At 40.5% G+C, this 25,587-nt stretch overlaps 3 protein-coding genes across 5 annotated transcripts; all 3 read right to left on the bottom strand.

Moving 5' to 3' along the window:
• Positions 1–4,641: 4,641 nt before the first annotated feature.
• On the bottom strand, positions 4,642–5,898 carry LOC137800818 (somatostatin-1B-like). The gene is made up of 2 exons (XM_068598167.1): positions 5,593–5,898; positions 4,642–5,099 (listed from the first exon to the last, which is right to left on the bottom strand). Exons 1-2 carry the CDS (start codon positions 5,695–5,697, stop codon positions 4,872–4,874), a joined length of 333 nt encoding a protein of 110 aa, XP_068454268.1. The 5' UTR covers positions 5,698–5,898; the 3' UTR covers positions 4,642–4,871.
• A 2,719-nt stretch (positions 5,899–8,617) lies between these two features.
• Positions 8,618–11,897, bottom strand: srm (spermidine synthase). Its single transcript, XM_068597824.1, has 8 exons — positions 11,682–11,897; positions 11,033–11,153; positions 10,830–10,922; positions 10,578–10,731; positions 10,400–10,483; positions 10,005–10,150; positions 9,693–9,815; positions 8,618–9,604 (listed from the first exon to the last, which is right to left on the bottom strand). Exons 1-8 carry the CDS (start codon positions 11,810–11,812, stop codon positions 9,587–9,589), a joined length of 870 nt encoding a protein of 289 aa, XP_068453925.1. The 5' UTR covers positions 11,813–11,897; the 3' UTR covers positions 8,618–9,586.
• A 1,923-nt stretch (positions 11,898–13,820) lies between these two features.
• Positions 13,821–24,634, bottom strand: exosc10 (exosome component 10). Of its 3 annotated transcripts, none has more exons than XM_068598587.1 (25): positions 24,469–24,634; positions 23,617–23,753; positions 23,048–23,171; positions 22,855–22,959; positions 22,512–22,671; positions 22,315–22,423; positions 22,158–22,233; positions 21,966–22,076; positions 21,637–21,780; positions 20,576–20,766; positions 20,266–20,422; positions 18,257–18,405; positions 18,026–18,076; positions 17,792–17,903; positions 17,644–17,691; positions 17,458–17,533; positions 17,255–17,364; positions 17,062–17,154; positions 16,903–16,968; positions 16,324–16,441; positions 16,165–16,238; positions 14,485–14,656; positions 14,317–14,378; positions 14,144–14,220; positions 13,821–14,053 (listed from the first exon to the last, which is right to left on the bottom strand). In XM_068598587.1, exons 1-25 carry the CDS (start codon positions 24,616–24,618, stop codon positions 14,026–14,028), a joined length of 2,700 nt encoding a protein of 899 aa, XP_068454688.1. In that variant the 5' UTR covers positions 24,619–24,634; the 3' UTR covers positions 13,821–14,025. The 3 variants fall into 3 exon arrangements, with proteins under 3 accessions (XP_068454688.1, XP_068454689.1, XP_068454690.1); XM_068598588.1 differs by lacking the exon at positions 24,469–24,634 and adding an exon at positions 24,210–24,442; XM_068598589.1 differs by lacking the exon at positions 24,469–24,634 and adding an exon at positions 24,059–24,180.
• Between the last annotated feature and the right edge of the window lie 953 nt (positions 24,635–25,587).

Genomic DNA, 25,587 nt, shown 5'->3' with positions numbered 1-25,587 from the left:
ACCCCTCAGGAGATAGTTGTCATCGTTGGCCCAGTAATGAGCTCTAGTTTAAGAAATCTCACATTAAACTGATAAGTTTGGTACTTCTTGCAACAATAAATGTAATCTGCGGTTTGCATCCACACAGCATTTATAGGCCTTCATTAACAAAATCTCTGAAACCGTGTGTTTTCTCTCTCCCACCACAGACCGGCCCTGCTTCCCAAAGCAGCGGCATTCAGAATGAACGGGGTCACTTCAGTGGCCGGCGTGCCGCATCCCTTCCTCGCACTTGTGACAGCTCATTTTCGGAGTCACGGCTTTAGCACTGAAAGAGCAGAGGGCCCTATAATGATGAGCTTTTAGCGCTGGCACTGGGCGGCTGAGTAAGCCATCAGCCATCATTAGACCCTGCTGGGGAAAACAATCTCTCCATTCCCATCGGTGCTCCCAAACAGGAGAACTCTTTGAGAGGGATACATCAGAGGACACTTTGCCATGTGTGTTGTGTGTGCGAGAATGCTTTGCTCGGGCACAGTCGGGCATCATTAAGCGGCCGTATACTCGCTTCTCCCAATGATGTCGCTCTTTAGGATGCCTTTCAAAATGCATATTTCATTTAAACTGAGACGTCTTGTTGTTGATGTATCTCTTAATACTTACTTGCTATGAAGTTAATTTAAATATTAAAATAGGGGGCAACAAATCAACAACAGGAAGATGTCATAATACTATCAACTGATGAGAGTAGAGTCCCTGGAAAGGTACTAATGATCTTTCAACAGAGTGATGCAAACCCGCTGCATAGACAGCAAAGCAGGTCCATTATTACTGCTGGGCATTTTATTTCCCCGAGAACTTTTTTTTTTAAATTGGTAAATGATGTATTTATTTTACTTCAAAATGCCTCAGCTAGTCCACTGTTCTGTGCCCTGGATACAACATCTTAAATGTCACAAGTAAACAAATTGAGCACGGCTGACAGAGATGAATAAGGCTGCTGCAGGCGCCGTGTCCAGAGTCAGGGGGTTAATAAAGCACAAGTACATGTGCGGAGAGTGCGGAGAACTTCCGTCTTCATTCCTGAAACAACACATGTACATGGAATAAAATTCAGGAACAGGTTGGACGAGTATTTTACCTTGCTTTTTCTTCTCTAAGATGTCAATTTAACGCGGTTATGTTGTTTTATTTTCCCAATTTAATCTGTTAAACATTGAATCAATATGCTTTGAGTGCACGGAACACGTGCTATTAACAACGTGTCAGCCGCAGCAACCTGAATGTGTAAAACATTCATTTGAAAAGATCATTACACTCCCTTTTATATAAATCAATTTCTTTCAGCACAACTCTTTGTTGATAGTGTTTGTCGTGAAAGGGAGCCAGCCGCCACACAAGCTGCCTGTTAACACAGTTCCTCAGAAGCCTTGGCCGAGCGCCGGGTGTTAATTTGGCCTGTCTCGACCAATCGAGGCCAGGTAAGCGAACCATTTGATGTTAACCGTTGCTAAAGTCTCACTGGGGGATGAAAATGAGTTCTGACACATCCGTGAAACGCAGAGACAAGCAGTGCTCATGGAGCATTCAGTGAGGCTGAGCTGAGAGGGAAGGTGAAATCATCACGTATAATACGTGTGTGTCTCGAAAACCGATCCCTATTAGACTACAACTCGTGATTTGACAAAACTGTTGATATGAAAATATTGATTGAGAGAATAGTTTTCCCTAATATAGAGGTCCAGCAGTCCTTTTATTATACAATGTATATTTGGGGTTGTATGTACAAATATATACTATATGAAATTGCCCCATATCATACTATATCCCATAAAGTTTCAAACTAATCTCTGCATTTGAGGGGTTGACTTTGAAGTTGTTTTATATTCGTTTGAGTAGCACCAACAAAACCTATGTCTTTGTTATTTTTAAATACCGGCACATATGAAGTCACATTTAAATTTGAATTACACAGTTAGGCCTGAGCACTCCTTTCCCTCCTCCTTCAGATCAAAGTGAAAGCCAATAAAATGCTTTGCTTGCAGGCATCAGCTTTGATGTCGCTCCTCTGCGTGCTCATTTGAGCCCAGGGCCATGGAGTCAGAAGTGGACAGCACCTCGACCGACGTCAAATTGTTTTGTGTTTATCGTCTCAAACCCAGAAAATACAGATTGGCATCAGAAGCTGCCTCTTCATGGAGTAGACGTCTTTTTGTGTTTGACATCTCTCTACTCTTGAAATGATTGTGTGTTTTGTTCTCACACAGTCCAGTGGCTCTCCCACAAGCTGTAAAACATGAATGAGGGTCATTTGGTTCGGTGCATTTCATCGTACATAAGAATAAAAGACGGCGCGTGATGAACTGTAATCAAGTAAGCCCACAGGAGCCTTTGTCTACGCAGCACCGATAAAGAGAACACTTGCCAAAACCATGCAATTACATTGCTTTGAAATGTGTTGAACTGTAACTCACCGTCAAATGGTGCTTTCATGGGATTATAGCCTTGTTCAATGACGACTCGGATGGATCATTCAGGAGCTTTTTTTTCTAACTGTCAATAAAAAGGGAAAAAATGTCATCACGGTGGCTTTTAATGATCCACCTGTAACTGAATCAGTTCTATGAACTCATGTTCACTCGTGTCTGTACGCCTGTGGAACAAGCACACTTATGAGTTATTATCTCTCATTCATCCGGTTCAGGAAGAGAATGAGACAGTAACCCAGTTGAGGAAAGAGTCTGGAAGCTCTGCCTCTGACTCTGGCTTTGGAGGATTTGTAGCGACTCCGGTAAACTATTGTACGTTATTTAAGAATTCAGCTATTCCATAATAGGTATTTAATTTGACTATTTCCCGGTGCCAAACATCTGTACAGCAATGGGCATGAATTGCAGCTGTGAGTAAACTGCAGCTGCTCATTGACGTTTACAAGAAAACAGCAGTTACATGTCAAGTATTAACAAGAGCTCAATAGAATGAACGAAAATAATTATATTTGAGCCGAAGTGAATATTTGTTGTTTGCTCAGAGACTCAATCTGGATTTAATTTTGCATTGCCAGGTTTGGCATTCACACAACACACAGCTTGACCTGATCAACACGGCAGGGTTGGCTGCCGAAACCCGCAGCACCGAGGCAAAAACCTAAGAAATTACACATTTCATTTAAATTCTCCGAGCCGGCAAAGTGTTTGAAAAATAAGTGCCTTTTGATACTTATTATTTGATAATGTACTGGAAGTGCTCTTGTAATTGTCAGCTGGTATTCAAAGGTCCTCTAATTAATGCAAAGAGTTGTTTTGTTGGTTTTGTTTGTTGGTTTTCGTGTTGGGATTGGGCATCTATTGGCAACCATGAAAAAAAGGAAACAGTACTCATTTCATCTGGCTCAAACAGCAGGATATTCCCCCTGCAGGTAATATCTTACATGCAATGACCGGCACTATACTCTGCTCCCTACCTTAACAAGGTGAAAGATGTACATATATATCACAGCGGTCGTAAGGCCAGAAGGGCTAAGAGAGTGGGGGGTAATTGCAGTGTGACTTATCGAAAGTCAGGCCACCCTTCGCCGACGCAGGGTCTTGTTTGCGGCGAGCATGGAAGGCCGGGTTGGTGGGGTCACACGGGGAACACCTGATTATCTACATGTGTGCGCGCAGTGCGCTTTCACTGTGAAACTGTGACGTCAGATTATTATACAGACAACACACGTCCTTTTAGATTTGTGTTCACTGTTTCTTTGGACAACATGCTGTGTATGCTTCAACTGCTGCTACGACAGCGTTGAGTGAACTTTCCTGTTTTACTAACATATTTAACGACCAGTGATAAGTCACGAGCACGTCTCCCTCAACCCGTGGCTAGGAATTAATAAGGGCCACAGTCTGGCTTTTCATGAAAAAAAAAGCAATTTGTTTCACATTGCAGACTCTCAACACCCAGTTGTTGTTTTTTTACATGTATATTTATATTTATAAAACGATTAAACGGATTTATATTTAATTCGGACATTTTATTATTCAATGTTTTATTACCTTTGAGGCTTTTTGCCTTTTTAATAAGACGACACAGCTGAATGAAGAGAGACTTGCAGCTTACGTCGCCCACCTGCCCCAGTGTTTTTTTTTATTTTGAAATCAATTATATGCTTTTAATTTAAGGATGTAATTGTGGCACGTTTATTGGAATTTTTTATTCTAATTTTAAATTTTAAATGTTCTCTGACACAAACTTTCTTTCTCCTTCATTTTAGTTCTATAGTTTATAAAGCATCTTCTTTGCCTTCAAACTAAAATGACAGTTATAGAGCAACAAGTAGCTTAAAAGCAGAATAAGTAAGATATCAATATGAACTGCACTCTGTTATCTCTTAAGAGGAGCACTAAAAAAGGCTTCAATGAAGAAGGTGAAAATTGTCTCTGAATATATACATATAGTGTCTTATTTATGACTTCAACTGTTGTTGTTTTTAGCAGATATAGAAATACATCATATATTTTCACAATTTCAGTGAAGTATAGGCTTTCATCCACAATAAAAATACAGCACCCATTTTACGTGAATTTGGACTTTGCATTTATATTGTTGAAGCAGGTGGAAAATATGACCTTTTCTTTTTTGAACAATTTACAAAAGCACTTAACTGTGATAACCATCTCAAACGTTACATCCATGCTTTATTGTTGACCCTTAAAGAAACAGCTACATACATAAATACATATATCGTACACATAAAAAGATACATAAGTCATTTATATTTAAACAGACACATTGTGTCAGTGAAGTCCATCGATGTCTGACGAATGTAGATGATATGTACAGCTGAGGTCTACTACAGTTCATGAGGAGCTGGCCGGGAAGGAGCGCAGGAGGCAGGCAGAGCACTGTTAGCAGGAGGTGAAAGTTTTCCAGAAGAAGTTTTTACAGGGGGCTTTGCGGTCTCGCTGAGGCAGTGATAACCTGTTGTAGACCGCCCGCTCCTCCAGACGAGACTCCAGCGGCTCCTCAAGGTCCACAAGCGCCGCTTCCTCTGGCAGCAGGTTGGTGTCCAGAGCTCCATCCAACAAGCCTGACACCAGCTTCAGGATCAGCTCCTTGCGCTCTTTGCTCAGCTCCTGACCACAAACCAAAAACATATACATTATTATTATTATTAAACATATTGTGAGGGAGAGAGACAATGTGAAAATGTTACATCTTACAGCTGTTTCATCCTGGAATGATCAATAATGAAGCATCATCCTAATTTACTTTTTGCATTTAAAACAAAGTAAATAAACAGAGTGAATTAAAAACTGCATCAATTTTAAATTGAAAGAAATTTTAATACACAAATTTGAAATATCTCAAACTATATTGCATGTCTTCTGAGTAACATTTATGATTTGGGGTTATACTTAATACATTTAATTTCTTTGAATTTAGTTTTGTTGATTTCACAAGCTTTTTTTATTTGAAGATGAAAAAAAAACAATTAAAATTCTAATTATTATTATTATACTGGAATAATAATAATAACTATAATAAAACAGAAAAAGTAATTTCCCAATGACAACGTAATTATAGGGAAAATGTCCCATGAACTCCAAATGAAGAATAGAATCTCACCCGGCTCACATGGACGGGGCTCCTCTCCTCCAGGGGAAGCACGGCGGCTGCTCTAATGCTGAACACAACCCCCATGAGAGTCGCTAACACCACCAGGAGCTGCATGCTGTGACAGGAGTGCAGGTGACGGACCAGAGCTACAGCCACAGGAGCAGGAGGAGGCTCACGGAGAGAGGAGTGTGTGAGTAAGTGTGTGTTTGAGAAAGAGAGAGAAAGAGTCGGAGCAGCTCAGAGATCCAGAGGAGAGAGGTGGAGAAAGTGCAGTGCAGTTGGTGGCAGCTGGTCACAAGATTTGGAATCCACTGATGTTTCTTCCACTCTACCTCCAAAGTCCCTCACTCTTTTATACCCCTCTACCCCTCGCTGCCACTGACGTACAGGGTGGTGGGTGTATGACGGAGGGTGGAGGGTGCTACGGGGGGGAGGATGTGTATGTGAGCGTGGAAGAGGAGGGGAGATGAAGGGTTCAGGACAGAACAAATGGAACCGTTAACCTTTTTGACAAATTGTGAACATCTGCCGAGGGCGACGACGTCAACGGGCTAAAAGCAGGTTTTAACATCAACGTGCAACTAATGTATTGCCAATTGTGACAAGCAAGACCTCTTCGGGCAGGTACCCGGACAATCCCACGACTAATCAACTGCGTAGTGTACTCTAGACGTCTGGAACAATCAAGAGCACATTGGTCACATCTTCCTGTCTCGGCAATCAAAATATCTAAAAGAAATATTAACTGACCACAATGCTGACTCATTGTCATGCCAGTGTTTCGCTCTGAACTTCTGCCAACATCTGATTGCTGTCACGGTGCCTTCATGAGCCACTCTGACACCTGCAGATTACAATTGAGCGGTCTGACCCTGACCATGACTGCAGGAAGTGCCGCGAGGAGATGCTCATCACCCATCCAGTGGAGGAAGCACGGCTGTTAAAAGAAAAGGCGATTCAGTGCTGTGTGTATAGAATGGAGTGGGTGGTTCACTTTGGTCTACATGAGCATTCGAGTGAATGACATGGGATTGATTTTAATTTGTTGTCTGAAGTAAACACAAAACAATCGGTCTTTGGGTCAAAATAACATTTTTGGGAAAAGGTTTTGGGAAAAGACTGATGAGTGATGTCACCAATGTACCACCAAATACAAACTATATCCCAATTAGTAACACAAAAACTTTCATACTGCAAGTAGCGATGACTGTGACGGTATATTCCAGTTGAATATATGATAGGCTGTAGCTGCAGTTCAATTTAATTCAGACTAAGCTGTGGATTAACCAAGTGAGAAATGGCCTCCGAATATCGTGCATAATCAAAATGAGTAAATTACCTTTTCTTTTTTTTTTTCTTTACCAAGCCAAGTTAATATTCTTTGGAGCTTTGCCCTGGACAGTAAGATTTATATAGCATACGCTGAATTATTAATGTGGCACAATGCAGTTTTTGCTCGTCTTTATTCGTTATACAAGTATGGCAACACATGATTATGTTTAGTATGCATTTGCTTGACACATAAGTTGCAGTTGACATAAAGACTAATGTATCTCTAAATACTGTAGTGAAACAGAACCATCACATCTAGTTCACAGCTCAGTGTGCTACTTCTAAACTACTGCAAAAACTACTGCAAAACCTAATTATACTGGTCTATACGAGCTTAACTCCTCACCAAAACTGATTATGGGGAGTTGATTACGGCATAAAACATACACTCTTGTCTGAGATTTTTTTTTTCTCTCGTGTGTTTGAGAAGCTGCCCTCCAGCATATATCGCTGAAATAGCACAATTAACAGGGTTTACTGTTGTGACGTCTTTAGATGTTGCTACCGGCAGGCAACATACAATACTTATATTCCAATACGCCTTGGTTGATATGTTCAAATGGATTTGTCGTGCTTTCAAAACAGTGTTTGAGGTATTTTCCTCATACACTGCTGATCTCAAGAAGGCCCCGGAGCCAATCCAAAGATTAGCCGACTGTTGAAACGGCTATATATTGGCAATCCAGCGTGTTTGAAGAATCTACAACAAACTAGATCCGTACAAATATCTGCAGTCTGACCTGAAAGAGGCTTCAGAGTGTGAAAAACGTCAGCATGACGACAGGTCTGGGTGCCCCCAGGATTTATTAATGTGCGTAGAAGCCTCCATTTTCCCCACATCTCCTTCACGTATGGCTTCAAACAGCTCTCTGAAAGGGATCACAAAGGAACACAAGTGTTGTGTTTTTTTAAAATGAAAATCTGGTTGGGTGCATAAAACTGCATTTAAAAAGTTTTAAAAGACAAGAGACACTGTCTTGAAAGACAGATATTATCATTAAAGCTAATTAAATATTAAATATATCTTAATAGATGACAGTGGATATGTTTCATCTCCTTTATTAGTCGGAGAACACTCATGAACAGGGAACACCTTCACTACAGCACCGTAACGCACTATAAAGGCAGTACAATTATAATGTACTGCACTGTCGCAGGTTGGTGACTTTTTAATAGAAAACAAGTGAGGGCTGAGGTATTACACAATCACCACAGCTGATGCAACGGAAGGCAACACTGGCACCTCACCATCGCACAACGCAAACTGATCTGAACAATTTAAAGGGACCAAGCGGCTTTCCTCTAATATTCAGAGAAAACCTCAAATATGTTGTATTCTCACACAATGCATTTGATGAATTTGAACAGTATAATTTTAATGCATTCCTTTAACCTCGATAGGCGAATCAGCTTGTACATAAGATTAAAGGCTGCCATCTAGTGCCTGCAATCCAGAACTGCACTTGGACCTCACTGGCGCTACAACTAAAAAAAATAAAGAGGTTTGGTGGATAGAAACCTTAAACAGATTACTTGTTTTTTTCTGAAGCCAGAGTGAAACCAGCAATAGTTTTCAGATATTGCTTTTAAGCGCAACACATTTGAAAGATATCAGCAAATTCCTAAACTAAAATATAGCCCTGTGTTTAGTGGTCATACAAATTAAGCATATGCCCGGATGCACACAGAAGACAAAGAACGATTTTATTTTACTATTTTATTACAGTACTTAAAAAAAAAAAAGATCACAAATTCATTTAATTTCAACAGATTCCATGTGAACTTACACTAATGCGTATGACTGAAATGTTTAACCATGTAATGACTCAGCGAACAGGCTTACTAAAATACAAGCCTTCTACAATACTGCAAGTTTAGAATTGCATAATTAATTCACACCTCAATTATATTCTTCATATTTCAAAACTCCAATACCATACCTAATATGTTTTGACAATTTGCATTTTAATACTGTTATAATTAATGGTCAAAGCTGAGCAAATGTATATGATCTTACACAGTGTTGTGATAAAGGGACACGTGAGCTTTCTTTTAGGCCACAATGTGCCTGGTACACTTGGATACAGAGCAAGTCTTTCCTCCTTACCAACAACAACAAATGAACAATTTCAGGCACTGTAGGGTTTTTGTGTAGAGGACGCATTAGTATTGTGAATATGCAGTCATGACAGATGGCGACTATGCGATTTGCTATTAGCACAAACTGATATTAAACATTACAATTAAAAGTACATCAATGTACTATATGGTATGAGGTGTAGATGCAGTAAATGCGATAGACAGCACATGGTTTCAGATTGAGGTCAGGTTTGACAGCAACGCTCTTCCCCATTTAGCCCAGTTTGTTCAATTGCTCTTCACATAATGCTGATAAAACAATTAATGAATCAGTAAAATAAATTAAAAAAACACCAAGAGCGTGTAAGACTGGAAGGAAGGAAACATTGGAGCGAACTAACATTTCTCCCTGTATAACTCAGCAAGTTCCTGCCCACTGATTATCATTATTTGGTGCCTCCATCCATAAAATCTTGGAGGGGACCTTCGTCAGTGGCGTTGAACTGGGTTGAGGAGGTAAAGAAGCCTTAGAAGGTTGTACATCTGTGGTGTGAGGGCCAGATAGAGGATGAACACGGTCCGTTGTTGCTGGTCATGCTTCATTGAGTACCTGTCGATGGTCAAGAATACACTTAGTGATAGGAGGCAAATATGTGTCAGTTTCAAGTGAATATGAAAGTGATTTTAACAACATTTACCTTCTTTGCAAACTCAGGCAGGACGAACGATGCTTTGTGAATTTCCGGGTTGTAATATTTAAGGTTCATACATTCCATTTCTTCTTTTGACAGCGCTCTCATTGGCTCCAAGAAATTTGTTTCCTAATTCCAAAAAGGGAAGGGGGAGCACCTCAGTCATTCGATGGACATCACCCATCACCGAGAAACAGCAGACAAGTTTATTTTGCTACAGAACGGTTCTATAATGAAGAAGGCAGAGGGATTCATAGGCAATCCGATAACAATCATGCAAGTGGTGAATGGGAAATGGAGAGTGACTAGCACACTTACGGGATTTTTACTACAAAGCATGAATCCAATTTGGCCACTGGGATACGTTGGGATGGTACTGTAGGCATAGTCCACCACAGGGAATAGGGTCTTGCAGAAGGTTCGCATCTCCTTTATCAGCTCCAAATGGAGCCATTGACACTCTCCTATGAAGTTGACACAAGAGCAAAAGAAAGGGCATGTTAATTATTAATATTTATGGTTCACCTGTATGAATGAGAAACATAACAACTCCTGGCAAGTTAGTGAGTAGAAACCAGTGGGTTTTTTTTTGGTGGACTTGAAAATGGGGCGTAGTATAGTTATGACTTCTACTGAAGTCAGCATTGTTCTAAAAATGTTGTTCTAAAATATGCATTTCAAATTTTTAAGTAAAGTATGAACAATGGAGTTACCCTGGGAACATAGAATTCCACCGTTTCTCAACGCCGTCTTCATCAGTTGATAGTAAGACTCCTTGAACAAACTCTCAGCAGGTCCTGCAACAAGACTCAAACCTTAATAAATTGACTGCCTCTGGTGGTTTCAGTTGGCAAAGAAAAGGTGGTGCAACACTTCTAAAGTGGAACTCACCAACGGGGTCTGAGGAGTCGGTTATAATGATGTCGAAGGCATCCTGGTTCTTCTTCATGAATTCAAAGCCATCTCCAATATGGAGGATGAGCTTGGGACTGTAAAACCCTTTGGCCATCCCTGGGAGGAACTTCTTTGACGCATTAATAACTTCCTACACAGAAGACAACATCAACCCGGATACGATCAGGCATGGCTCAAGTGCAATATAACGAATGGAGAGAGATTGCTCATCAGCGTTGTTGCTCCTACCTCATCGATCTCACACAGCACCACCGACTCCACGAGTGGACTCTTCACCACTTCTCTCAGCACCCCGCCATCTCCACCGCCGATAATCAGCACCTGAGAAAGTGGAAAGAATGCAGACTTATCAATACAAGAAAAGCCAGTCTTCCTGCTTCACATCCTATTGCAGCAGCTTTTATTTCACCAAAACACACATTAATCAATACCTTCTGCGGGCAAGGGTGACTGCACAGTGGGAGGTTTGCAATCATTTCCTGGTAGGCAAACTCATCTCTCTCTGTGCACTGGATCACTCCATCCAGCACCAGGACGTTACCATATGTTTTACTGAAAAGTGCCGTCACAGCAAAGTATGAGAGTCACATTTGGAAATGTATATGGTTTACATAACTTGAACAAGATGCAGCACATGTTAGCGTTGTGTTAATCTTCCTAACGCATACAAATAAATACAAGTACACGATCATGTTAATATGCAAATTTTTTCGTAGTCTTTTTTTTGTTTTGTTTTACCTTCACAGCAAGAAAGCCATATTTTATTGCAGATGTCTCGCGCACTCATTGATGATGTTATTAAACCCAAACAGAGACTCGCCTGTCATTATGCCGGATACCGTTACTCATCTCACCAGCTGCCTCCTCTGTGCTCATTTCGCTACATAGCTAGCTAGTTCGTTCGCGAGCTCAGGCCTGTTCCGGGACACATAAAACGACCCGCAGGTGAGCAAAAATCACCATCGGGGTTTTAAAAACTTCTCCAAAAAAAACCCCACGAGCTTCAGGTTGCTCATGCCCTGCTGACGGGCGCTATGGAGCTAGCGACGTTAGCCAAGTTTTGTAGCTCAAAGTACTCACCTCTTGAAAACCATAATGTCTTGAAACCCGGATTTCTTTTGGTAGAGGATCTCCTCCACCTGGAGGCTCATCGCCTGCCCCGGCCACAGCGCGCAGGACTCCGTGAACCAGCCATCCTTTATGTGCTCCATGGCAGTTACCTACGGCCACAAAAAAACACCGACGTGTTTGAAAGTGTGGCAATGTGATCAAGTGACACTTGATCGTCGTCTGACTAAACGTGACGCCTCACTATATAGCGAATGGTTGGCCGCTGACGTCAGTGACGTGGCGTTGTGTGAGCCAATGGGACGCCAGGACGAACCGTGTCCCGTATAGTTTGCTTGACTTTCACGCCAGCAGTCGACGCCCGTCGGCTGGAGCCCACGTGAAGCGAAACCACCGCGCATGCGCAAACCGGAAAACAAGGGAGGACGAGCGTTGGTTTATTGTAGTTTAACATGCGACGTCTTCTAAAGTTTTAAATAGTTTATCAACTACAAAAAAAAAACGTACACTCTCCAAAAAATGTAAAGACAAAGTCTAAAATTGTCCGTATTAGCATGGCTGTATAACAGCAGATTGTACAAAAATCACAGCTTTCAGAAGGTTACTGTACTATGTAATAGACTAATTAGTGTCCAAACATAACAAAAAAAACGAATAAATGCGTGAGGAAGAAAATTATAAATCCCCAAAAATAAGAGTGTCTTTAATGGGTAATTTATTATTATTTTGTATTCAATTTAAGATTACATTGTGTAATTTTATGTTTCAAATCTTGTGTTAAGACTGGAAATATCTAACATCCAAGGACCATGTTGTAAACAAGTGTTTGTTATGTTTAATGCCTGATACCACACATTGATTTTCAAGTCACTGTGAGTCTTAATGCAAAGCACAACAGAAGCTATAGCTCTAAGATCACTAAAGATCTTACTTTTTTAACCATTTGTTAATGATGTAAGTTGAAACTTATATAAGCTTCTTTATTTACACAAGACTAAGGTTTATATAACAGGACAGTTACACCCAGAGGATAAAGTAAACAAAAATGTGTATTAGCTCTGAAGCAAGTTCTAAAATAAATAGAGCACGTTCTTTCAATGTGAGAACATGATTCTTTGACTTCACATTTTATTAAAAGAAAACAGGTCTTTAAACACAAATAGCCCCTTTTTGCCCATGGATTTGCTGTTTTTGCTCAAACTGTATGCACTCAGATTGCTTCTGTGTTCTCTTGAAACATCTGCTCTACAATTTCTCCTCTGCTTTTGGATTAATTTTGTGCAATAACCCTGTACCTGCAACAAAACAGGGGTCCTTTCATTGGTCAACACTAAACCTGGAACTTTATTCCCCAATATGTGTTAATTCATGAACCTGGCACTAAAGAATAAAATAACTTTATAGTTCATTTTGGAAAATCTATACTTTTCAAACACCATCAGCAGCAGAATCAGGGACAAGCTAAAACTAAGGATTGGGAAAAATGTGGTGTCAACGGAAGGTTGTACAGTCACTAAAATAAAACGGCTTGAAAATACATCTGACAGCCAATCATGCGACTACTGTGACAGGAACCGTCACAGGGAAGTCTCAATGATGGAGACAGTTGAACAAATAGGTGCTATAAGAGGTTATGTTGCATTGTCAGGCATTAGAGGATGCTCTTCTGAAAAGCCACTTGCATAAACCTGCACAGAAAGAACATCCATCTGTCTTTGCGCTGTGTTGCCTTGAAGCGCTCGCTCACACTTCCCACTGACCTTATTAACTTTCAATTACAGTGAATTTTAGTCATTTTGCAGCTTGAGAGTTTGATATCGGTAATGTCGTTTTGTACAATAGCATCAATAGACAATCTTTTATATTATGATTCCAACTGCAGAGTTAAAGAGGATAATGTCAACAAAATTATAGTCATTTTTTAAAGCAACATTTTTATAAAATATACATTTCATCAGTGACATTTTGTGTTTGTTTGTATAATTACACATGACTCCTGCGTCAGGTCTGGACCACTTGTAAATGGGGTAATAGTTCTAAGTTAAAAGATAAGAAAAAAGCTCCATATAAACTATAATACCTCATGATACCGCCCCACCAAATAATAAAAATATATATATTTATATGATTAAAACAAAGAAGACAATAAACTTTTTCGTCTAAAATCATCTTTATAAGAGGTCTGTGCTTCCACATATGTACAGAGTAAACTGTTACACAGATGGACAAAAATAATTGAAAAAAAATTGAAATGACTGAATTTGACTTGAAAGAAAAAAAAAAGGGAACACTGTTTTTGCAGGATGGAAAAAATACTTTGAAATAGAAAAAAATACAAATAAGATGGAACAAGAGTTTATCTTTTGGGCCAGTTTTGCCGGAATCTGTAAAGAAGAAAAAGATGTATTGGTTCCCACACTGAGAGGTTTGAATTAGCAGAGGCAAAGAAGCGACTGTATATCGTACATAAGTACCTTTCGGATTTCCCAGCCATGTACGACATACTTCGGTTTCCAGGTCCAGAATTGGATTTTTGTCCTTTGGCAGTTTTCTGTTGAATTAAAGATTTAAAGTAATTATGTATTCTTGAAATACATATTGTTTTAGGAACACATTTATTATCACTATTTTATTAATAAACAAATACCTTTTTCTTAAAACCAGTTTGCCGATTTGGATCAAACTGCGTATTGTCCTTTGGTTTCGTACCTGTGATAACAAAGCAGGTGTACCGAGTTGAACTCATTTTTCTAATGCAATATTGTACACCAAGCTGAATGTAATAAGATGAAAGTAGTAGTGAGATGATGCCTACCAGCAAAGACTTTGAGGTTTGACCGGCTGTAGTCAAAGGGACTGAAGTCTTCTTGGGAAGGCGGTTCCTTCTTCTCTGCAGATTTCATCAGCTTCTTACTTGGTTTGGGAGTTGACTCTCCAATCTCACTGGCAACCCTCTCCCTTTTCTTTCCGCCGCCTGTTGCAGATTCCTAGTGAAATTGTTCAGCAGCATTATATTCTGTGCAATGCTTAAAATAACCATTTAAATAACTGTGACCTTAAATGGATGCATGACCACTGTTGGATAGCGGTCCTTAGCACAAGGATAAGCGGTATGTGGGTGCTGTTTTGTTATAGCAGTAATCAAACAACCTTTTCTTTTTGATTACACTAGATGTCTTAATATTCTGGGGTTTATCTATTTATGGTGCACTATTAAATAACTGAAATCTTAAAAATGGGATTAAAGGGATTTAGAAAAGAATTTAATATTAGCTGACATCTTTTGACAAACAAAGTTTTCTTTTGTTGCGTACTTGGCAAATATATGTTTTTGTATCCCATAGAAAAGTGTCACACTGTGTAATTGTCTGGTTAACAGACTGGTATTGCAGTGACCTAACAGCAACATTACATTTTTACTTAATGCGAATTATCGCAGAAAAATCATGCGATTAATCGCAATTCATTTTTTTCAACTTTGCCCAGCCCTAATTTATAGTAAAGTCATATTTATGCATGGGCATAAAACTTGTAAGTCTTCACATATCATGTGTTCTCCTTTGGACTGTTTCTGCTTTTTAATAAACGTTTTAATTGAGGTTAGCGTCTATGAACATGACTGAGGCAAAAGAGATAACCAGTGATGTTAGAACCCAAACGCAGTGAAAATATCTGCGCAATAGAAGCTTTGGAAACCTTTCTTTCAAACTGAAATTAGACAAGAAAACTTCACTGGCAAAGCATCGGCTGAAACAGAGTTAGCTGACAGCCAATATTTGCCCGCAGTTGGCAGGTTGAGGAGTGTAACTCTCAAGTTCTGCTGCCAGCAGTTCTGACTATAATGCATGCCACCAACATGTTTATTTGAAGCTGCCATTTCAGCTTCTAACAAACATTTCATTTAATCCATTATCACACAATGGATTGCTGTGGTGCACTTGTGACTGATGGCTCAAAGCTGGGGGAATTGGTTCAGCCACCAGGGTTAGAGGGGACATTTATTTCTGTCTCCCAGCATCGAGAAATCAAGATGAAGATAAAGAAGCCAGACTTTTGTCTCACTGAGCATTTTAAACAGAGTGTTGTAGCCCGACAGACGGCGTTAACAGGAAGTGGGCTTTTGGGCAGAAATAAGCAATCCCACGCTGTGCATTATTTTTCCCCAAGCACATCATGTGACAAATACAAAAAATAAAAAGCCACTGACATGACTGAGATGCAGATTGGCAGCAGTGGTTCACTCACTTATGAGTCACCATATTGCTGTGAAGAAATATCAGCCACGTCTTCAGAAAATGAGGGGCATTGCAGTTAAACTGCCTAGTACAGGACTATCTTTAATATGTCGTGCCAGGCTCCTGGGAGAATATAACACTTGTGTTTTTCATGAATATGTACCTTCCCGAAAGGGACGTCAACAGCAAAGTTGACAGACCGCAAAGCCCATCTGAAGTAGCATCGAGGAAATGGACAGACGAGAGAGCAAATAACTCACCGCTGCTTGCTGGCGAACCGTGGTAACGTTCTGGAGAGACTCCTGGTAGCTCTGCTTAGCCAGCTTCCTTTCCTCTGCGGAAATCAACAACCAATATAACACAATGAGGGATGTTACAAAGAAAAAAATTTAAATTTAGAGCAAGTTTAACTTCATTACCTGTAATTTTCTTTGAGCGTTCCTTTGCTTCTTCCTTGGATTTCCTCTTGGCCTCTCTCTTGGCCTCCAACTCCTTCTGTTGCTGTTCAATACTCTGCAGTTTCCATCTTTTACTAATCTGTAAACGTGAGATGGTTGGTTATTGTATATTACAATATTATAAATATTGTATCAACTTAAAACGTTTTTTCACTCTCTTTAACATTTAAAGGCCAAGTCTAAAAGTGTTGTCTTCGCATGGCTTGCTTGGCTATGTCTAACTGTATAACAGCAGATTGTAAAATCATCAAGCGTCTACTTTTTTTGCCCAGCACAAATACAGCTTTCAGGTACGTTTTTGACGGTAAATGCAAAGCACAACAGAAGTTAAAGCTTTCATATCAACAAAAAACTAATGATGTAAGTTTTAACATGTTTAAGTGTATTTGTTTCCACACCTCTAAAGAAAGGTCTCATTATATAGAACGTGGTCTTTCAATTTGAGAGCATGACTTTACATGAAAATAAAGAACAACAACCTTAGAAGTTAAGTGGGAAACATGTCTGGATGTGGATGGATGTAAGGTGCTTTTTGATTACCTCAAATATTTTTGAAGACGGGTCAAACCTGGCATTCTTGCTGATGTGCACACTGGAGGGCAAGTACTGAAATTACAAAGAAGATAGTTGAATGTCGTGTGTCCGGTTGAAAAAAATAAAATGCAAACAATAGTGAGGCTTAATCATGTCATATCTTACCATTCTGAAAGGGTTTTCAAAAGACTCGATGATACGTTTGGCTTTCTTTTGAGCCACAGAGAGAGAGTCTTCGTCATTTTGTGTTTCCAGCTCCTTCAAAAAAAAAAAAACCACACAGGAGTTTTCACATTAGATAAAACAGCCGCATGCAAATCGACCAGCGGAATAAAGTAAGCTCAAAGTCGATATCTACCTCAAACTGTGTGATTTTAGCTCTTGCCACAAGACCACTTATATTCTGTACACTAACATCCATTTCCTCCTCTTCCTCTGAGAAGAGCAGCCCTTGTTTGACAGGCATTTCTGAAAAAGGAAAAGTATTTTGATTTAGGCCTACTGGGCTAGAATATTAAAATCCCAAATATAAGGCAGAACATGCATGTGTATCAAGCTTACCATCACTGGAACAGTGCTGAAGATCACTCTCAGAGACCCTCGATGTATCATGGGGACCAAACATCGTTACTTCTGGCTGGAAAATTATACAAAATCAAATTACTTTGATCCCAGTCATGGTTTATTTTTGAAATACTTCAAGGAAAATCTTAAAATTCCATCTTGTTTGATCAGTTTTTAACCAACCTTTTTTATGGTTGTGAGTCCTTTTGTCGTTGGACCTACAACCTCGGCCTGTGTGAAATTTAGAAAACATTTAGGTACCTTCATTGACAAGTGACTTCACATTGAAATGACACCACGAGAAACATTGCTGCCACCCGTCTTCTCTTACCTTAAGGAGCGGCATCTCTCTGGCCTGCTGCACTAACAAATGCAGCTCATTGACATGCTGCCTCACCAGTGGGGGTACAGGGTTGCAGCAGGCAATGATGCCCTGAGGCTCCCTGAGTCGATAAAGACAAAATACTCGGTTGGCGGGTCTGAATAATAACACAGGTTTGAATAATAACACTAAAAATGAGAGAACAGCGTTACAAAATGAACGTGGGGAATCTATTCAACTTACCTTGGCAGCTCCTCAGAGATCTTGTTCATCATGTGAGTTGGCAGAGTGAATCTAAAAACACACAAATAACTCCATGTTAAGACGGACGTAGAAAGACTGAAGGATTCAAAAAACAGGGAGATTGTCACAAACATGTGGGTGGCCAAATCTGGTTGGGTACAAACTATAAATAGGAAAAGAGCTTGAGTGGATTTCCAGAACAGCGAGTTCATCCATTTCCAAACATCCTACCCAGTGCTTTCATCTTCCTGCCTGGCCAGCTTGTCCCTCCAGGCAAACAGCAGTCTGAAGGCAGTGAGCTGCTGGGTGTTTAAGGACCGCTTCTGCTTCCTCTGCAGCTCCAAATACGACGCCTCAGTGAATATGGGCTTCATATATTTCTGTACGGAGGGAAAGCACATCATGAATCATGACAAATGTCAGAAAAGAATATATAAATATTTGACGACAACCTAGAAACTACACCGCTATCAGACAAGGCTAATTATGGCAATGGAAATGTGGACGATAAGTTGATGTTTTTATCTTTCATGACTAAAATGTAACGACACATAAAATTAAAAAAACATTGAAAACAAAAGTTACAATAAAATCTCTTATCGTTATGCCGTGATGAGTGAAGATTAACAAAAATAGTTCGCTCCCTTTACCAGAGAAGGGATGCCAATTTAGATCACCATGAACACTAATGCCAAATTTAGCAGAAGACCGCCGGAATATATAGAAAGTCTGTCACGTCAGGGAATAAAGATTCTCACTGTCTCAACAATGACATACGATAGGAAACAAGTACAGTAAGTCAGTAACACCCTCTCAGTCTAGACTACCTAAACCAGGGGTCAGCAACCGTTTCTATCAAAAGAGCCATTTTGCCCTTTCTTCCACCCCCCAAAAATTTGTTGGTAGTATTTATGAAATTATAGAACAAGAATAAAGACAAATTATGACATTGTATTGTTATTTTACCTGTTTATAACTATCCAACTATTACAAAGAGAAGAAGAAAAAAAAAGTAATGCGTCGGCTAGATCGAGGTCCATTTGGAGCAGGGGCGGACGGGCCATAGAGGATACCGGGGAAATCCCTGGTAGGCCGACGGGAATGGGCCGGCCCACCTCCATCACCGTCCCTCCCTGACATCTCCGGACCCGACTATATTCTATGCTTCACAAAACCCATAACATTTACGCTAATACCTGAAGTCAATCATCATTGACTGACATCTATACTACTCCTCGTGATCTGTATTCACATTCATGGTTTCCATTTTCTTTACTCATTTAATCTCCGTCAGTTTAACTTTGCCGTTAAATGCTAATCACCCTAGCCTGCTCAACACTTGCGTCACTCACTCGCAGACAAAGACGTTTTTATGTTTTACTAATTATTATATGTATTACTAATTTTACAATCTGATTCCAGTTTCTTTGTTGTGTGGTCTTTCTCTTCTGTCCTGAGTTAAGCATATTCATCTAGAAAACTAGACCTACCTTTGAGTGTTACAATAGCAGTGTCATTGTATTGGTGGATCCTAATGTTATTAAAAAACAAAACATGTATGATGTAATTTCTTTTTTTTTTCATTAGGATGAGCCACCTGCAGAGGAAGCTGCTACACAGCAACGTGACAGGATGTGATGCATATTTTAAATAAAGAAGTATTTAAACTTTTATTTTCGGTGACCCAATATCACCTCAAACTCCAAGATAAGAGGAGTTCGCTTTGAAAGATTATCCACTGGGCAAAATAAAATATGCAAAAAATCTTTTTTTGAATCTTTTTTTTTTTTTTTAAAGGAACTTGAAGAGCCGCGGGTTGACGACCCCCGACCTAAACAAAGGTCAAGTTATGCTTACTTCTCTCTCTTTTTTTTTTAAAGACAACTTTGCCACTTTTTATGTGGCTGTCAAATCAGTGTTGATAGAGTGTGCTATAATAACCGAGAAAACTTAATTATTCTGCAGCAAAGAGGAACATTTTTTTGTAATAGTGAAGTGCTCTTGCCATTTTGGATCACGTTGGTTTAGACTACGGAGCCTCCACGTTTCGGTGCAACTCTCGAACATGTTTTGGCTTGTACACAATGTACCCCGTCACAGCCTTGCGAGCAGAACAGAGCTTTCTCTGTCGATATAGCAGGGGAATGTATTGCTTCAATAACCTTCAGCTCCGATTAAACATCCTCAATAAAAACTGTTGATTTAATCCTAATGCTGTATGAAGTGAGCTTTGGTCTCACCTTCAGAGAAATGTCTCTGCTCTTGTTCCAGACGCTCTGCAGTAGACCTGGCTGCCCGTGGTTCAAGGCCAACAGCTGCGACCTCACACAGTCGTAGATGTAGGGAAGGTAGTGGGTGTCGGTCCGGGCGTACTGCGTCATCTCCTCTGGCAAGGGGCTACAAGGCCAAGTGATAGGACATGTTTTAGAAGTCAATAATAATATTGTTTCAGAGTAATACTACAAACCATCTGAAATAAATGATGGCTTTTCCGGCTACGCACCATATCTCATTAAAAAAAAATTCAAAAATAGAAATAAAACATCATACCGAATCCTCCAGTCAGCCAGCTGGTAGCGTTTGTCTGAGGCCACACTGCAGAAGTGTTTGAGCAGATGGTCGAGGGAATGTCTGGCCAGGTTCAGCGCTCGGCTGGCCTGATGCGTGTCAAACAGGTTCACGACGTACAAGCCCAAGTCCCTCTGGAGCCAATCCATGTCAGAGTCGGCGCCGTGAAATATCTGAGAACAGGAAAGAGCGTATATTCAGCTGAAACCATCCTGAAAAACTACCAACTTTTTTTTGAGGAGAAAAAAAAAACATTCCTGAGAATACAGAAAATATTTGAACCAAAAACTGTATGTGTGTGTGTGTGGAGGAGAGACGGGGACACCATGTGACATTCTTCCATTTGGATAATTATCACAGTTCTCGCTGTGGTTCAAGCCTACGCAACACACTTGTTCACAGGTATCCGACAGTGTGTGAGTCAGTGGCTCCCACACACACCCCACGGGACACCCACCAACTTTATCAAACTTTATGTTCCGGTGGTTCAGACACCAGTTCTCAAGGTAGTCTAATGTACATGTTTTATCTGCCTGAAAAAATGTTTTCCCACAAGACCATTTTACTGTCTTAAGTACTGATATTTGGGCATTTAATGACAAAGCTGGACACAGCTTTACAACGCAGACGAATGCTACAATGTGAACAAGTGTTCTGTCACTATCCTCAGTTTAAGTATCGATACAACTGATTTGGAAATAAAACTCAAAAGTAATGGACTATCTTTCATAGCTGTGCACTAGGCTTGGGCACTGAGGTTATTGTTTAACACAATATTGTCTGGCCATGATAACGGTCATAATGATAACGGTGATAATGTCCACAATAACATATTCCAAATTTATAGGTAGATATTCAATTATGCAACGGCTATATTCAGTAGCGCTCTTTCTCTGATCTGCACTTCATTGTTGTAACCTATCAAAATACTTTTTTTTTTTAAACTTGTGCAGTTTCTCATTTTGAAAATCTAATCAAAAATGTAATCTCATCTTCCTAGAATAGGATTCAGGAAGAATCAATTTGCGGATCGGTTCCATTACCTTGACAATCGCCGGGTCAGTAAATGCCTCGTTGAGGATGTACAACTCGCTGCGGAGCTCAATGGTGTCGATGATGAAGTCCTCCTCTCTGGTGGAGATCTGCATCAGACAGGTGAGGCCGAGGAAACTCCTGTAGGAGTGGTGCTGTGACGGAGAACAGAGTGTTAATAAAACATTTATACAAAATAACCTACAAGCTTGTTAATCAATGCTTCCTCACACAAAATGTCAGCATTTTAACGCCCACAAAGACACAATTTGTTGATTATCTGTTGTACTGGATCACATGATGTTACTTCCTGTGCGTCCAAGAACTTCTATTCCCATACCTCAAGGTCCACTGCAAATTCAGACACTTTGCAAAGCTTCTCATTCAGAGCAACCAGATCCTCCAGTGTGTCAATGAAGGAGCACTTGGTCTCCGCCATTGGCTTGGCCATCTAAAAGATATTCAGACAGATTTAGTAGAAGCCCAACCAAGAATGACAGGATCACAGTGATATAGGAGCACTATAACTAACCTGCGGTTCTGGTTTAGACAGAAGGCTTTCTGGTACTGTAAAATGATCCAGTTCATATTGGTATGGGTGCGCAAACCTACGTGGATCACAATCAAAAGTTAAGATGGACAAAGAGAAATAGACCAAATGTTATTATTACAAAAGAGACAAGTCTCACATGTCTTCAACATGTTCCTGAGTCCTCTGTTGGTGAATTAGGTCTGCCAGGGCAGCTGGGACATCAAGGTCCTCAGGTCTCTGTTTACAGATTTGTTTGTTGGTAAAATCTACGATTGGAGAGCAAGAGAACAGATACGTTACACGTGTTTATGACTTTACAGCACCAACAGATGTGAGGAAGAGGCTTTAACTTACAAGAAGGAAGAGGCTTTGTTGCATTGGGCTTGATAAAGATCTTGGGAATAAATGGTGTGTTGCTGTTGTCAACTTTTTCCTTGAATTTCAGCTGAGGCCTCGCAATATTCTTGGCATGGAGCAGTCGGAACGTCCCAGAAGGATTTCTGGAGCTTGAATCCTGATTGATAAAAGCACCGTTTACCAAAAGGTGTGTCGGACTGGTATGAATATTCATTAAGTGTTCAAAATAACCTTTCCAATGCCTTAATGCCAGGACTGGCATATAATGTTTAAACCTAATTATAGCTTCCAGAAAAAAAAGGCATCTGCAGAATAAGAGCTGAGAGGTTAATTAGCCAACCATGCGATTCCAGCTGGAAACTACAATCTTGGGAGGCTGAAACCCGGCGGGCAGGACAGGCTGCTGGCCTCTGTTAACCCCATCAGCTTCATCAAGAAGAATCCCCTGCAAATCAGATATGAGAGCTTGGTTGGTTTCAAAAGACTTGCTCCATGAAAAAACTTGTAAAAACACCAAAAGATGTACGTCATACCACTCTTTCAAGGATGATGTCGTTCGAGTCCACGACCAAGTCAAACCTCTCCTCCAGCCCCGTCAGCTTGTTCTGGTCCCTCAACTGAGATCTGCAGCCGTGGTGCTGCATTATCTGACTCATGCTGACACAGGGACACAGTTGAGAGAATTTATTGTGTTTGCATGTCTACGGCTTGCTTTCTGCTCATTAAAATACTACAGATGGGTCAAATGCAGAGAATAAAATTCCCCACTGTGGGACTAATACAAGATTATTCTTCTATTCTTTCAGTGTGGAAAAATGATCACGCAGTTAGCATCGAAACAGCATGTGAGGTCATTGGTTTGACAAACATAATCAGAAAATGTTGAGTGTAAATTGACTATGAGACCGATAAGACTGAAGATTTAGAGTGGTGCTGCGTGTGATATTTGAGGAAAGACTCAGTTCAACAACTATCTGATAAGTTGACAAAATCAAACAAGTGTTAGTTGACAGAGACTTTCTTTCGCCGAGGACCGCCCTAGAGAGCGATGTTCCAGTGTGTTGTTTGATAGTGTTTAACAAACGCACATATTCTTACTCACCAGTGCACAAGCTTGTCCCCTTGACTTTCACAGAAATCCCGGAATCCCGGGAAGCTCCGATACAAATCATACTCGTCTCCAGTCTGAGGCAAGCCGGTGGAGGCCTTGGTGGCAGATACGACAACACCCAATCCATACTGCAGAGGGGAGAGATGCTGAGCTGTTAGTCAATGCCGATGGAATAAAGTACAATCGAAACTGTAGGTCTGAGAAACACTGCAATGTCTGTTAGGTATTGCTTTTTTCTTGTTTTCACAACAAGGTTTGCAAACCTCAAGACTGAAATGTGGCAGTTAACGTTACATATTTAAATTGACATGATCGATGTCATTTACTGGAATGACTAAAATTGTGTGAATGCCGTTTTTGATAACGACTGGCTTTTTTAAGCCCTTTTATTATGACCTTTTCAAATTTGGATGTTTTCTTTTTCATAGCTTACGTCATCACGTTATCTGGAGGTTGACTGAGCTCACATTGGTCCTCGAGTGAGTAAGCTTAAACAATTCACTTTGAGAACAGTCAAACAATTAATCGACACGATAAAGAGATTAGTCGACCGATCGTGGTCTCGCGTTAACAAGTCCCGCTACCTTGAAACTGACATCTTTGAAGCCAATCAAAGCACCAACGGATCTCAAACGTCTCTCGTCGACCACTACCAATTACTTTTAAGATAAATATATATACTTCAAATGAAGTCTTTTGTCAACAGATAGCTGTCCACGTCTTCCACCAACACCTACAACCCATAACGTGACCACAACTCGCAGCCAACAAGCGCATCCACGTTGCCCACTTGACGGCGAGGCTCAACTCAAAAGCGGCGACCAGCTCGGTTTGTTCACTCACTTTCACAAACGCATCCGTGTTTATAAAACCGGGACACAGCTCGTCTGGTTCCTCGTCGTTGGGTTTTGAATTTGAGTCTCCAAGGCTACTGTTTGTGTTGGAGTCATTACTCTTGGACGAAGCCATGGTCTTGTTGGGTGCTGTGTACATGTGAGCCGCAGGAAGCAGCTCCCGACCTGTACGTTTTCTTGTTCTGCGCTGCCAGGAAGGAAGTTGAGGCGGAGACAGCGCTCTCTGGCGGCGTGGAGTGGACCAGCCGCCACACGACGGACGACATTATCTTTTACACATTATGGAGAATTAAAGATAAATAATGCGACATGATCACATGTGAAATGTTTCCATTTGCATCTGAACTCGTGTATTATATGTATAAAGGTTGTTTCACACATCTGGAACATTTTAGGTTGTCTTTATTTTGTTGTGCTGATTACCACCACTCAGATTGGATCCAAATCAAGATTGGACATGAATCTCGTCATTACTCCAGTGCATAGCCAGGTTCTGGTCCTCCATGTATCCGTTCATCGAATGCAGTGTCACTGCAGACACTGCCTCCCTTGTATTGGCTCACCCATCCTATCTGACCAATGTGTTGCACCAGGATGCTGGTGCCATGAGGGGGCAGTATTGACATTTGCTATATGGAGACTAAGCTACAGCATCTGCACTGTATTTGTGTGCTACAGAGGAAAGTCACATACACTAATCATGTCTTCGTCAATATCTCTGGGAGAACCATCGAATCGAATATTTGCACGCAGCAGTTTTCAGCAATAGTTTTCAGCAATGCTGTGGGTATACTAATCATGTCTCTTCGGTGTCTTTACAATAGCCTAGTGTTGTGATTCAGTGGTCAATAGCATGTGAAGAGCCATTGCCGAAGTATTGACACACCAGCTCATTATGGGTGATCTGTGGTGTGCAGGGAGAAACCTCTCTTTTCTTCACTTCCTCTTCCTATTGATCTCTTCACAGGGTCCTCTGCCTCTTATTATCTTAAAAGCATCTCTGCAACACTGCCTCAATCAATATTTCACAGTAGCTTTCCATGTCATTCCCTTATTTAAGTGGAAGGCATCTTAACTTTCACAGATATATGCTCTAATAAAAAAGAAG

The sequence above is a fragment of the Clinocottus analis genome, unplaced genomic scaffold (genome assembly GCF_023055335.1).
Source record: "Clinocottus analis isolate CAN_PGR_092001 unplaced genomic scaffold, fCliAna1.0.p SCAF_4, whole genome shotgun sequence".
Lineage (NCBI taxonomy): Eukaryota > Metazoa > Chordata > Actinopteri > Perciformes > Cottidae > Clinocottus > Clinocottus analis.
The sequence above is the reverse complement of the archived record's forward strand: the minus strand, read 5'-3'. Positions and strand labels throughout refer to the sequence as shown.

What these genes read in the sequence shown, in the direction of transcription:
- srm (XM_068597824.1), bottom strand. Translation starts at nt 11,812, where the DNA reads ATGGAGCACATAAAGGATGGCTGGTTCACGGAGTCCTGCGCGCTGTGG. An exon ending in GTCACCCTTGCCCGCAGAAG is followed by an intron (nt 10,923 to 11,032) that starts GTATTGATTAAT and finishes CCACTTTCTCAG; the next exon opens with GTGCTGATTATCGGCGGTGG. An exon ending in TGGAATTCTATGTTCCCAGG is followed by an intron (nt 10,151 to 10,399) that starts GTAACTCCATTG and finishes TCAACTTCATAG; the next exon opens with GAGAGTGTCAATGGCTCCAT.
- exosc10 (XM_068598587.1), bottom strand. Translation starts at nt 24,618, where the DNA reads ATGTACACAGCACCCAACAAGACCATGGCTTCGTCCAAGAGTAATGAC. An exon ending in ACATCATCCTTGAAAGAGTG is followed by an intron (nt 22,960 to 23,047) that starts GTATGACGTACA and finishes TCTGATTTGCAG; the next exon opens with GGGATTCTTCTTGATGAAGC. An exon ending in ACGCTCAAAGAAAATTACAG is followed by an intron (nt 16,239 to 16,323) that starts GTAATGAAGTTA and finishes TGATTTCCGCAG; the next exon opens with AGGAAAGGAAGCTGGCTAAG.
- LOC137800818 (XM_068598167.1), bottom strand. Translation starts at nt 5,697, where the DNA reads ATGCAGCTCCTGGTGGTGTTAGCGACTCTCATGGGGGTTGTGTTCAGC. An exon ending in GCCCCGTCCATGTGAGCCGG is followed by an intron (nt 5,100 to 5,592) that starts GTGAGATTCTAT and finishes GTTTGTGGTCAG; the next exon opens with GAGCTGAGCAAAGAGCGCAA.